This window comes from Sylvia atricapilla, chromosome 1, assembly GCF_009819655.1.
Source record: "Sylvia atricapilla isolate bSylAtr1 chromosome 1, bSylAtr1.pri, whole genome shotgun sequence".
Lineage (NCBI taxonomy): Eukaryota > Metazoa > Chordata > Aves > Passeriformes > Sylviidae > Sylvia > Sylvia atricapilla.
In genome coordinates, this window is record NC_089140.1 from 68,479,665 (window position 1) to 68,491,859 (window position 12,195).

The window sequence follows — 12,195 nt, forward strand, 5'->3', positions numbered from 1 at the left end:
AGTTCAAAATGGCTGTAACATTTCCAGTGCTGCTAGGAAATTAATACTGCCACTTCTTTTCTCTCTCCTTACTAACCTCAGACCAGTCTCTCTTTTTGTATATTTTCTAAAATTCACCCAAGTTTTGGAAAGGCATGTGTCAGGACACACGTGCAGCCCAGCACAGTGCCCTGCACGGCACACACTGAAAGCACATCAGGTCAAGGACAATAACTCTTGGCTCAGCACCCCCTGTCACTGCACATTTGGTGGCTCCCAAAGCATTGCAACAGCAGCACCTTTGTGGAACCTGAAAACTTTGGCTCACGTGTCCCACAGTAGACATCTGCAACAGCTTAGAGCAGCTCTGCTTCCTGGGAAATGTCTCTGCTGGATGTGGGCCTTCCCTTCATCAAGGTGAAAACCTGAATACATGACTAGTGTAAGAGGGCAGGAAAAAAAACAGGATTCCATTTTGTCTCTACAAAGGGTAATCAAAATTGAGAAGTCCCTTTGATTTTAGGAAGCTGCTTACTTTACAAATGGAAGTTGTAGTCTTCAAAGGAAGGCAATTCATGAATATACCAATATACAAAATTTGAATAATTTTTTCCCCCTTTCTTGTATCTGTCATAGCTTTAATATTGCTTTGTAAACATGTCTAAAAGCCTAAGGCTGCCCACAAGGCTTTCCAGCTGTTTAAGACACTTTGCAATGGTACATCCTTTTGCAACACTTCCTATGATCTGGTTTTGTTGCTCCAAGGCACAAGTGTAGCGCTCTCACAATCAGCCTTGGGTATTAAAGGTTGGGTATAGACACCATATTCCCTGGTAAAGGAAAAAAACAGTGGCAACTGGTACAAAAAGTGTTGAAATAAACCTGGCCATGTACTGTTTGAGAAGCAGCAATTCTAGAATTTGCCATGAAATATCACATGTGTTATCAACCACAAGGAGGCAGGATGACACTGTTTATGTGAGCAAGGAGAACTTCCCATCCTTGAAGGGAATCCCTTGGCAATCAGTGAAGATAAATGCTATGCTGTCAGTTAAACTGCTAGATGTAGTATTCAAGATTCTTCAAATAGATTAGAATTAGGAGATTAGTGTTCAGGTATTTAGCTAGAACATCCAGAAGAGTGGAGAAGAATAATCTTCTCTCTGTGGTCATGCCTCTGAACACTACTTGAAATACCACTCAGGAGAGCAGTCTATGGGTTCTTCCTTCCAAAGAGTCTTCAGACGCTGGGACCAGGCAGTCAGCATCTCCTTCCTCTTCTCTTCAGAGACCTTCTCTGGAGCATAACAGATGTGAGGTTCAAGGACTTTGACACCACAGAAGTGCATGATTCCATGCTGGATGCAAAACAAAGAAAGAAATGCCTCAGGAAATCTTTACTCCTTCACTTTCATTTGTGGGACATGTAAGATTCAAATCTGTTCTGTTTCTTTGACTCAATATCAGTCAGGTTCTCTAAATCTGTGTATTTGTCTGGAGAAGGAAGTAAATTGCTGTCAAACACACAGAATTGTCCTCTTTGGATACTGTGCACTGTTCAATTTGCAGTGATAAGGGGCAGTCTAAAGTTCATTGTCCGGATTGAACCTCCTCAGATTGTTCCTGAACTGCAGTGTGTTTCACATCTACTTTCATGTTGGTTTCTTGGATTTTTTTTTTCTTGTTGTTGTTTTGGTTTGGTTTTTAAGCTTTTGCCTCTGGCTTAGCCATATGATCCTGCACGAAGACTAGTGCCTGTGGAAGTTCAGCTTGCCATTTTCCCTCTGTATGTTTCTGAATTTAGGGTTATGTTTCATGTTTTTGTTACATTTACTTGTGAGCTATGCAGGTGGACAGCTCTTTAGGGGTAAGGAACTGGTAACTGCAGTGGGGAGGAGACCATGCATCCTACACAAATTTGGTAACCACGGGGTACAGAAATCCTGCATGCTAGAGCTAAAGGAAATCCTGTAACACCAGAGACATTGGAAAAGCTGACAGCAGAAGCTTTCCCCAGATTGCAAGCTGGAGGAAGGGGGACAAAACACCTTTAAAACTCTATGGACTTTTGAAGTAATCTCAAGATTTTGGAGCCCAGTTTATAACCTGCAGATACCTGGAGCAGGCAACTTAATTGTTTCTTAGTATGTTTTGTATAAAATAATCAATAAAACAATTGTTTATAAATAGCTGGAATAGTAGAAAATTAAAGCAAACAGTAACCAAATATTCATATATATACCTGCATGGGCCATAGGAGATAGCGAATATCACCTCTGATTGCATACTTCTCTTTGGTTCCTCCCGTGGTGAAAGAAAACAAGGATAGTTTGTCCTAGAATTAGGAAAGTGGTGCTTGAGTTAGGCATGTGTGAAGAAGAGTGGCTGAATAGTTCAAAAGATATTTGGGGGAGCCTGGACAACATGAATTTCTAGAGGAGGGAGGTATCCTCTTCCTTCCCAGATGTTCCAAGGATTGGCAGTTCTGAGGCAAAGATTGACATAATACAATTACATCAATGGACTGAGTGTCTGGGCTTTGGGCAGACACGGGTTAAAAAGAAAACAAATTATGTGTCTGACAACCTTGTGTGAAGGAGGGCTGATCCTTGTTCTTCCTTATGCAACATTTGGAAATCTGTGGCTGGAACGCCCTCTGTTCCTGTGAAAATATTATTCCTGTCCTCTCTAACTCCAGAAATTTTTTGCTGAAATCCCCGTTTCAAACTTGGGCTTGCTTAACCACCATGTATCTTCTGCTCCTGTGATTATGGCATTAGCCATGTGCTCAGCTTCTCTCATCTCAGTTTTAGCTTCTGTAATTGAACTAACATTTTTCTAGTGCAGTATCCCAAGTATCTTCAGCCTGTACTCTATATGCAGCTGTGATCATTGGGGATTATGCCTATTTATGTCAGCAAGACAGCCATTTCTGAAATTTAAAGAAACTGAAATGCTTTAAATTGTTAAGAACTGATGCTGTTTTAAGACAATGACACAGACTCTGAGCTTCAGAAGGCTGAAATGATTCATTTATTTTTGGGATGTGTCTCTCTTATATACTATTATACAGTATATAATAGTATATATTATACAGACCAATTATTATATATATATTATACAGACCAATTTGATTGGTGACACAAAGACAAACCTCTTCAATGTCACTGGTCAGACCAGAGGGACATCAAGAAGAAGTCCCTCCTAGGAAAAGGAATGAATAACATAGATACAATTTACAAAAACACTTCTCTTATTTACAGAAAATTCACTGGGAAAAGAATTTCAGAAAACCAAAGCATCTCAGGCACGAAACCAGGACTACAAAGAACATCAGAACTAACAGAGATTAACATGCAGTGATAGAAGTGTGAAACTAATATTGATTGTTTTTCGAAACAATTTGTTTGCAGCATTTGCAGCATTTGTTACCAAATAAGATCTATCAGAGATAGTGGGGCAGAATTTTCCAGGGATATTCTCAGTGCTGTGGGGTGTTAAAAATATATAAATTGACATTGAGAGGCACTGCTTTTACCAAATTAAATGCTACAGAGAGGAAAAAGTTCAAAGTAGATAGTTGTGACAGAGGTTCATACTCTGAGTATTTCAGATTTCTGATTAAGTTTTATAATTGAACTCCAGCCTTTGACATTTAATTCCAGAATGGGACTTTGACACCTAGTGTGTTAGTCATGACAGATAAAGAACAGTCTTATAGTGGTGGGAAGACTGTAGCTGTATGAAATGGATTGATTTGAACTGTTTTTGAGCTGTATGTACCACAGTGCACTCTGATACTCTTAATAAAGGATAAAGTCCACATAGTAGGCCAATAAGGATCTCTAAGAGATCATTTAAATCTTAAGGAAATGCTGTAGTCTTCTTATTTTCTTACCCTCCAGACAGTGTGAACAACCCAGAAAATCACTCAACATGTTATCAAAGCATTACTTCAGAGCAGTGTAAAGTGAGAGCTTTAAACAATTACAATGGAAAAGAATGAACAAGGCCTCATAGAATAAGGTGCAAGCCGTGACCTTAATAAAACAATTCCAAAAACATACCTGGAGTAAACCACCATCATAAGCCTTTGACAAATCGTAAGCAAAGCCTTGCACCAAGACTCTGTCCATCCAGCCCTTCAGGATCGCAGGCATGTTGAACCAAAACAAGGGAAACTAGGCCAAGAGAAAATTACCTGGTCAGCACAGAGAGTTTGGGCCACCCTTAGGGTTGGTCTATGGGATAAGCCTGTCCTCTGAACCTGCTCAGATCCTGTACTTGCCTTCCTGCAGCTCTCTGTCAGGAGAGTCACTAACTATGGCTGGCTCAAGGAACTGAAGTGCTTTCTGTTTGAGGTAACCTCAGGGCCAGAGCTGAGCATCTAAAGCACATCAACACCATGGTGCATGTGAGGACTTCCATCTGGACTAAAGTGGAATAGGATGAAGTAGGAGGGTGTCTTTTAATTCAGATTTAAGACTGCACAGAATCATGTCTCCTATGGCTGAAATGTAGAAAAGAATCTAATATCCTCATAGCAGGATTGACATCTGGTGATTGGTTCTGATCTGACAGTCTGCTGACAAATGCAATGGGATCTTAGGAAAGACTTATTTAAAAAACTTGCTGACATCATGCCATCAAGCCATGTCTAAGGCCAACAAGGACACAAGGAAATGTAAGGATACTACTTCCCTTCATGGTCCTTTGGGATTTTTAGACACAGGGGACAGAGCTGGCATAGTGGAGAATAGGCATGGAACGCAAAGCTCTGTTAGCAATTCCCAGAAGAGCTTTTGCAGCTCAGCAACATGTGAGAACAGTCTACTTGGGAAAGCCCAATTCCCTGACTTTGCTGGCTGCCCCCAGCTCCTTGCCCAGAAAATAATCCCAGCTCTGCTTCCTGCCAGCCTGTCTGACACATGTCCTTGTGCATCCATCAGGAAGTTTGGCCCAGTGTTGGGGAGTTCTGGGGTTGCTGTCCCAACCTGCACCATTGTGCTACTCAGCTACTGGATTGGCTGTAATAATGACCCAGGTAATTGTGCTACTGATCTGTAGTTTTTACTGTACCATTACCTGGAGACAGAGTGAACATCACAACTGAATTCTGATTAAAATAACAACCTGAAAAATCAGCAGGTCTGCTTCCTGCACTTTCTTCTGCTCTTCAACCAGGTCTTTGGACAACCCTCCTCTCTTATAAGCTTCCCAGGTTTCCACACCATAATTGAATGCTTCTGGGTTGTGCAGGCGACCTGTGGGTAGAAGTGAACAGTCATTCCTTGCCCCCTGTCCAGGATCAGTGCCAGATAAGGGCTGAGTGCAGGTTGCCATTCACAGTTCTAAACTGAGTTACTGTTTTCCATTTCTCCTACTTTCTTGTCCTTGTTGGATATTCAGCATCATCCCAGCTGACAGGTGACTTGATTTTAACATGGAGAGAAATGCAGGATCTCAGAGTTCTAAACCTTCACCTTCCTGCAGCAACCAGGAAGTGCAATATGAGGACCTAAGCTTGCCTCAGGACTCTGGGGATGTAGGTGGAATATTTAACAGAATGTTGTTAATTGTTCTGCCTGTGCCTTCAGAGGGATTTGCTGAGGCCATCATGCACTTGTAGGCACTTTGGAGCTGCTTTCCAGCCTCCATAACTAGGAAATTGACCAAGGGATAGGGAACCAGCATTGGCCAGCTCTGCTGAATGCACTGGCAGATCATCAGTCTCTAGGAGAAGACTGGGACAGTTGTAGCCTCGTGAACTGAACTGTAGCAAGTCCCAGAATGGTATCTGAATGCATTTCCTCCTCATGAGAAATGGACTTTGGAGACTGAATTTGGCCACGTGCTAATGTGTTTTTTCTGTCAGTAATCTCAGTGTGATACAAAGTTCATGTTCAGGAGTGGACTTTTAGAAATGCAGATGTGTGGACATGAATAAGTTTTTTATTAATAAAATCAGTTTCTCACTAATAACTTGATGATCTGGGAGCTGGAGCACTTCTCCTATCAAGACAGGCTGAGAGTTGGAGTTGTTCAGCATGGGGAAGGTTTCAGTGGGACTTTTTTCAGCTTTCTGATACCTGACAGGGGGATTACAAGTCCCTGGTTTGTGAAAAAGGCACATTTTGGCTGGTCTCACCAACAATGTCGTTTCTTGTTGCTCTGGGCTCAAACTGCATGGCATACAAATCCGACACGGTGACACTGCAGCCCTGCTTGGTCAGTTCCTCCACAGCAATCTTCAACAAAGATCCATTGAAGGACTTGGGCTCCTGATGTGCATAGACTATCAGGACTTTTTTCCCTGAAGGCAGAAAGAAAACCAGGAGACCGTTTGGAATCTAGGAGGCACATGCAGAACAGTCTGTAGAGTTGGGGCTTGTTCCTTGCTCTTTCTGTAGTGTCTTTTCCCCAGGGCACAAATCCAGTGGAAGCGGAGTGGCAGTGGCAGCATTGGACTCGTGCTCAGCAGCAGGGAGTGACTCCTGGGGCACTGATTGCTGCATGTGCCCTGCCCAGCAGTTCTGTGCCACACTGGGCTTTCCTAGGTGGAACTCAGCGGTCAGAGGGGGTGTTCCACAGCAAGTCACACTGCTCTACATCAGCACAACCCAGTCCCTCCTCTTGAGACAACAAGGAAAGAGGAAATACTTTGTATGAGACAGCAAGTGTTTATAGATAGACAGAGAGCAAAATTTATAGGGATTATTGAAAGCTACAGCGACTGCAAAACATGAAGCTCCTAGTTCCTGACTGCCAAGATAAAACTTCAGACAACTCCTGAGCTTAGTTTCTCTGGGACAAAACTTCAGCTCAGAGCAACACCTGTGGAGTGACAGGCAAGTTTACGGTGCCATGGAGAACTAGCAGAAACTGAGCTGAAGATTTGATGAACAACAGCTCATTTCTTAACCTAAATGATTAGGGGTAATTATTTCAGCAGGATGCACACTGTGCATGAAACAAGAGCTATGGAAAAAAGACAATTAAAACTTCTGGGTCAATGCTCTCATAAATTGAACATGTGCACAAAGTTTTTCAACCCCTGTGTATATGATATTCTGGAATATAAGGAGCAGTTGCCTCTTTGCTGTTCCTGCCAGCTCCCAGCAAATAGGGATCTCTAGGGAGTACCCGGAGAGGGACAAGCTCTCCAAGGTGCTAAGTTGGATTCTGCAAAAATGCTGATTTGTTTTCACTTCTTTGGAGCTGGGGACACTTGGGCACAGGGTTTGGAGAGACCGGAGTTTTCCAAGGCATCACTTACTGAGGTAATTCCAATTGTTTGGAAAAGTAAGACCTCAGTGTCCCATCTAAACACGGCAGAGGAGCCCCATCCCTGAGGTGCCCAGCGCCCGCCCTGGAGCGAGCAGCATTTTCACCCGCATTTGCTCTTACCTGCCATTGCTGGGGAGCGCTGGGGAGCTTCTCTCTTGATGATCTGGTACTGCCTGAGAACTCAAGTGAGAGATTTGTTTGTGAGAAACATGAGGAAGAGGAGCGAGAAGAATAGCCGGGGGCATGGCGCCTCTCCAGATCCCTTGCCTCCGTCTGCAAAGCGGCTCCAGCCGGGCTGCCCTTACCTGCTCCTTGGTGCCCGGAGCACGTCTGCGATGGGGCTGGGAATGGCCCTTCAGAAAATCACTGCATATCCTGAGCTGGAATGAACCCTTAAGGATCACTGCGTCCAACTCTCCTCGGCGGCCCGCCCGCCCCGGTCCCTGGGGCAGCGCCAGCGTGGGGCGGGATCGGGATCGGCGCCGCCCGCAGCCACGGCTGCGGCTTTTCCTCTCTGCTTCTGGTTTCATTTGTTACCCCATAGTTGTGGTTCTTGTGCTGTGAGTGGCAGCGCAGGGTCAGTCTGCTCTTCCCCCTGTCCGCTGGTGATTTTGTGGGCTTGCAGCGTGAGCCGGCTGAATCATCTCTTTCCTGGACTGTTCTTCGGGGGCTATCCGTGTCCAGAAACTGCTCTCTACTTTTAATCCTTCCTAGTGCTCTTCTCTGCTCCTTTCCAACTTTGCTGTATCATTTCTTGAAGCGAGGGAACCAGCTTTATGCAGTTTTCACACTGCTGACATGCCTTGGATATACCCAGTAGTCTGATGATTTTCTGCTTTCTGGTTCCAATAGTTCCTGATGTAAAATTTGTGCTTTTTTTGACCACTGTGGGGTGTTGAGTGGATGACTGTGTGGAATTGTCTGTCATAATCAGAAGATTTTACTCCTGTGTGGTGACAGTGAGCTCAAAGCCTTTTATTTTAAAAGTGAGGCCAATCTGGTTGATTTGTCTCCCAGAAGCATCTCTTGGGGTTCACAGAGACTAAAAACAACTTTTGCTTGTTTAACTTCCTGAGCATCCTTCAGAACACTGTGCTGGTCTTAGTTCTCATAGAGGTTAGGAACAAGACTTCTGCTCTATGAACGACTTACCTATTGGAGGAATTTGGCACAAGTTTGTAGCTTAAATACCATTCTTCAGATATATTATAGGTACACTTCCCTACTGGTGTCTAAAATACTTATGCTCTTGATTTGTAGCCCTAAACCTGCTAAAGAAGATTAATAACTTTTATTCTCTGAAAATCTAATCAGGAAACTTGAAGAAACTTGATTTTCTCTTGATTTTCCTGGGGCTGGCATTGGATGCATAGGAAGGGTAGAAATATTTGTGGGGTGTTTGTTTGGTTCGGATTTTTTTTATTTGTTTGTTTCATTGTTTTTTTTTTTTTGCTTTTTTGTTTGATTGGTTGGTTTTGGATTTTTGTGTTGTGGTGTGGGTTTTGTTTGTTTGTTTCTAATACAGCTTCAGTTTTTGTTTATTGGTCCACTTATTTAGAAAGTTCATGAGCTGTATTTAATTCTGTCTTCAGCTTGCGGGAAACCAAACACCCATTCTTAAAGAGTGACCCCCACATCAAACTGTAAGTTGTTTATTCTGGAGTGGGTACATCATCAGCTCTAGTTGCAGCTGTTTCATTGCAGTAAAATATTTTATGTTCTGGTTAAGGGAAAGAGAGAAAGCAGGCATAATTTTATTACTTAGGCACTGGGATGACCTTGGAACAGGAAAGCTCCAGTCTTCATGTCAAGAATTGCTGAAACTTTTAATATGCAACAGCAGCTGGGTGCTGTAGTGACCCATGCAGAAGGTGAGGTAATAAATCCCTTTGGGAGGATTAGAGGGAAACAACTCTGAGTGATCAGTAAAGAAATGCTTCCTAGTGTCCAGTCTGACATTTGAACCATTCCCACTGTCATTGGATCCAGGAGAGGAGAGCTCAGCACTTCCATCCAAACTGCTCTGAAACAACCAGGTTTGTTGCTTCAAGCTAACAATGAGTTGAGTCATAAACACCATCAGAGCCATTATAGATGCCACTGTAAAGTGCAAACATATGCAGCACTTAGGTTGATTGATTTCTTCAGCAATTGAATTAGATTAAAGTTTTCCCCTCCCACGTTATCAGACGACACAGCACACGATGTTATGACGCACAACAGCTGTTGTATAAATTCGTGTGGAAATGCTAATATCATATTTGTGCTTGTATGTGTGCATTTTCTTCATACTTACTGCATACTCTGGGTTTGAGTGCAAGGGATGGTCATCTATCATAGAAAATAAATTAATTAGAACAAATGGAACACATTAGAATATAACCACGCAGGAACTTTAACTATTCTTACGCCTTTTCCCAGGATTGATACGAACCTTAGTGTACGCACTGTTCCGTTTCTGGAGTAGTATATCGAGGTTTTAAGATGCTGTGTATCAAAAGGATATTTATTGTGCCCTCTAGCGCCCAGTGCGAGGGGTTGCCTCTACAGCAGGAGCGAAGCCTCCACCGAGGACGAGCATGTAATCCTTAAAGCCAATTCTGAACCGACAAAATGTTTTAAGAACCTTTGTTGCCAGTGATAATAAACAACAAGGAAAAACGACGCTAACAAACCGGTAGAGTGAGAGAAATCCTATTTAAGATTAGTTTTCTGTGACTTTTCGCAGAGAACACATCCACTGGGGGAACAGTTCTAAGCAGTGAGTACTGTGGTTCTGCACTGAAATAGAAGAAAAAACGAGAAACTGAGAAATAAAATCCAACAGAAAACAGGTCTTTACCCCCAGATGTGTCACAACAATACCGTAGCTATGCATAGGCTTGTTTTGTTAGGTAATAAAGATGACAGTCACTCTTGTATTTATCTTCTTCCTCAGAGCAGACAAGTTGAGGGGCTTGTGCAACAGGAAGGAAGGAAGGAAGGAAGGAAGCAGGAGCATTGTGTGACTAACAGCCTCTCACTGTGACCTGTTTTCTTCTCAGCCTATCTCTATGGTAATGAGTAGCAGACATTGAAAATGGCAACCTCTGGGGTTAACAAGTCTGTAATACAGTATCTAAATCAAAAACAAACCACGAACAGGGATAGTGTCCTGGAAAATATCTCTTATCAGTTGTTTACCTAATTTTTAAACTCTGTGATGTTAAGTATTTAACAATTAATGAAATGTATATATGGCTTTTATCTGTTTGAAACTGAGTTGCAGCTTCTGCTAGCAGTTTTTTTTCCAGGGTGTAAGAAGACTCGTTCAGGCAAATACAAATTTGTTACTTTCAAATTTTTAATCCCTTCTGTAATTTTTGTTTGAGGTGTCTAGCCTGAGATGCTCTTTTGAAGAGAGGCTGAAGTTTCAGATCTGACTGTGAATTCAGTCTTTGTAAAGCACAGCATATCTGGGATTTGTCTTTGCATCTGAATAATGAGAACCTTTGCTAAATGTCACTGTCTTTCTTTGCTCCATTTGTGATAGCAAAAAGCAATAGAAAGTGTCTGCACTCTCCCTCAACTACTTGGAATATTTAATGTAAATATAGAGTGAAATTAGGATTAACTGGTACTTAAAGAGGCAGTAAATAAGCAGTTTAATTTCAGGGCAAGGTAATTAATGCAGTATTTGAAGTGAGAATGGCAATGTGTTAGCTATGATATTAAAATACTTGAATACATCTGAGCATAGCTTTCTGAGAAAATATTTTAAAATCTGTTGATATATTACAGCTCTACCTATCTGATTTTGAACACAAGTCCAAAACACTCTTTTAAGGATTGTGGGCTTTTTCAGGAGAGAGGTGAAGAAGGGACTAAGTAGATTTTCTATGCTGATAATTCCTCCCTCAGATGAAACAAAAAACCTGTTTCAATAGTCATTGCGCATCAAAATTGCTTTCTATCCTTAATGTAAGGTTTGCAGTTGTCTGTTATGGAGAAAAGACCATGCATCATGTTGGCATTCTGTTTTCATATTCAAGCTGATGCTTCTTTAGATTCAAAAATGACACTGGAAAGGAGCCCAGCTGCTGGCTGAAGTCTGTTGTGGGGGGGGTAACAATCCTATACAGTTGATCAGCCCTAGAGAGGCAGCAGAACATATATAAGGTGCTGCCTCTGGTGAGTCCAACATGTGTGATATTATGTATTTCAGAAGCAACTAATTTTAGATAATCTTTCCAAAGGAATTTTTACAGGTTCCTCTCATGTGCCAGAGTACTAGTCTGAAACATCTGCTGACAGGTCACTCTGTGCACCTGCAAACCCCATGGGGAGAAAAGCCAGGGAAATTAGGAGGAAACACCCACTTGCTCAGTGTGCCATGACCTCATCCTGGTGCTTTGTTATGGGACATACTCATGAGAGTAACTTGGTGATTGCTTTCTGTTGAAGCCTTTCACTAACTTGGAATCAAGCCATGGTATGGGATCAAGTCCAGTACAGGAGCACACCATCCCGTGAGCTGAGCACTAGCCATCCTGGTAAAAGAGTCATCAAAGGAAATTTGTTTTAACACACAATGTCCTGCCCAGGCTCAAGATTAACAACCTGGCACTGGAAATAGTGAGGAGCTGAGTGAAAACTGGCTTCTAAAGAAATCCAGCTATTTAGCCAAAGTCCAAAAGAATAACGTTATGCAGAGGACACAGTTCTGGGGGGATGCCCCTCTTAATTTCTGCCAAAACCAGACTCTCTAAAACTTCAGTAGGAGCAAAGCAAAGTTTCATTGTCTTTAGTCCCCCGACACCAACTCATCGGGCCTGTTGTGCGCGACAGGAGTCAGGACGGCGCTCGCCCTGCCGAAGCCCAGCTGGGGGTGCTGGAGAGCCGAGAACGGTGCCGTGAAATGCTTTAAACTCCTTGAGCCGGGCGGAGCAG

The 12,195-nt window shown here is 42.6% G+C and overlaps 1 protein-coding gene across 1 annotated transcript; it reads right to left on the minus strand.

Annotated features, from left to right (window-relative positions):
- Positions 1-606: 606 nt before the first annotated feature.
- On the minus strand, positions 607-7,439 carry LOC136365389 (ribosyldihydronicotinamide dehydrogenase [quinone]-like). Its single transcript, XM_066325792.1, has 6 exons — positions 7,387-7,439; positions 6,128-6,292; positions 5,113-5,243; positions 4,047-4,160; positions 2,222-2,314; positions 607-1,337 (listed from the first exon to the last, which is right to left on the minus strand). Exons 1-6 carry the CDS (start codon positions 7,391-7,393, stop codon positions 1,164-1,166), a joined length of 684 nt encoding a protein of 227 aa, XP_066181889.1. The 5' UTR covers positions 7,394-7,439; the 3' UTR covers positions 607-1,163.
- Between the last annotated feature and the right edge of the window lie 4,756 nt (positions 7,440-12,195).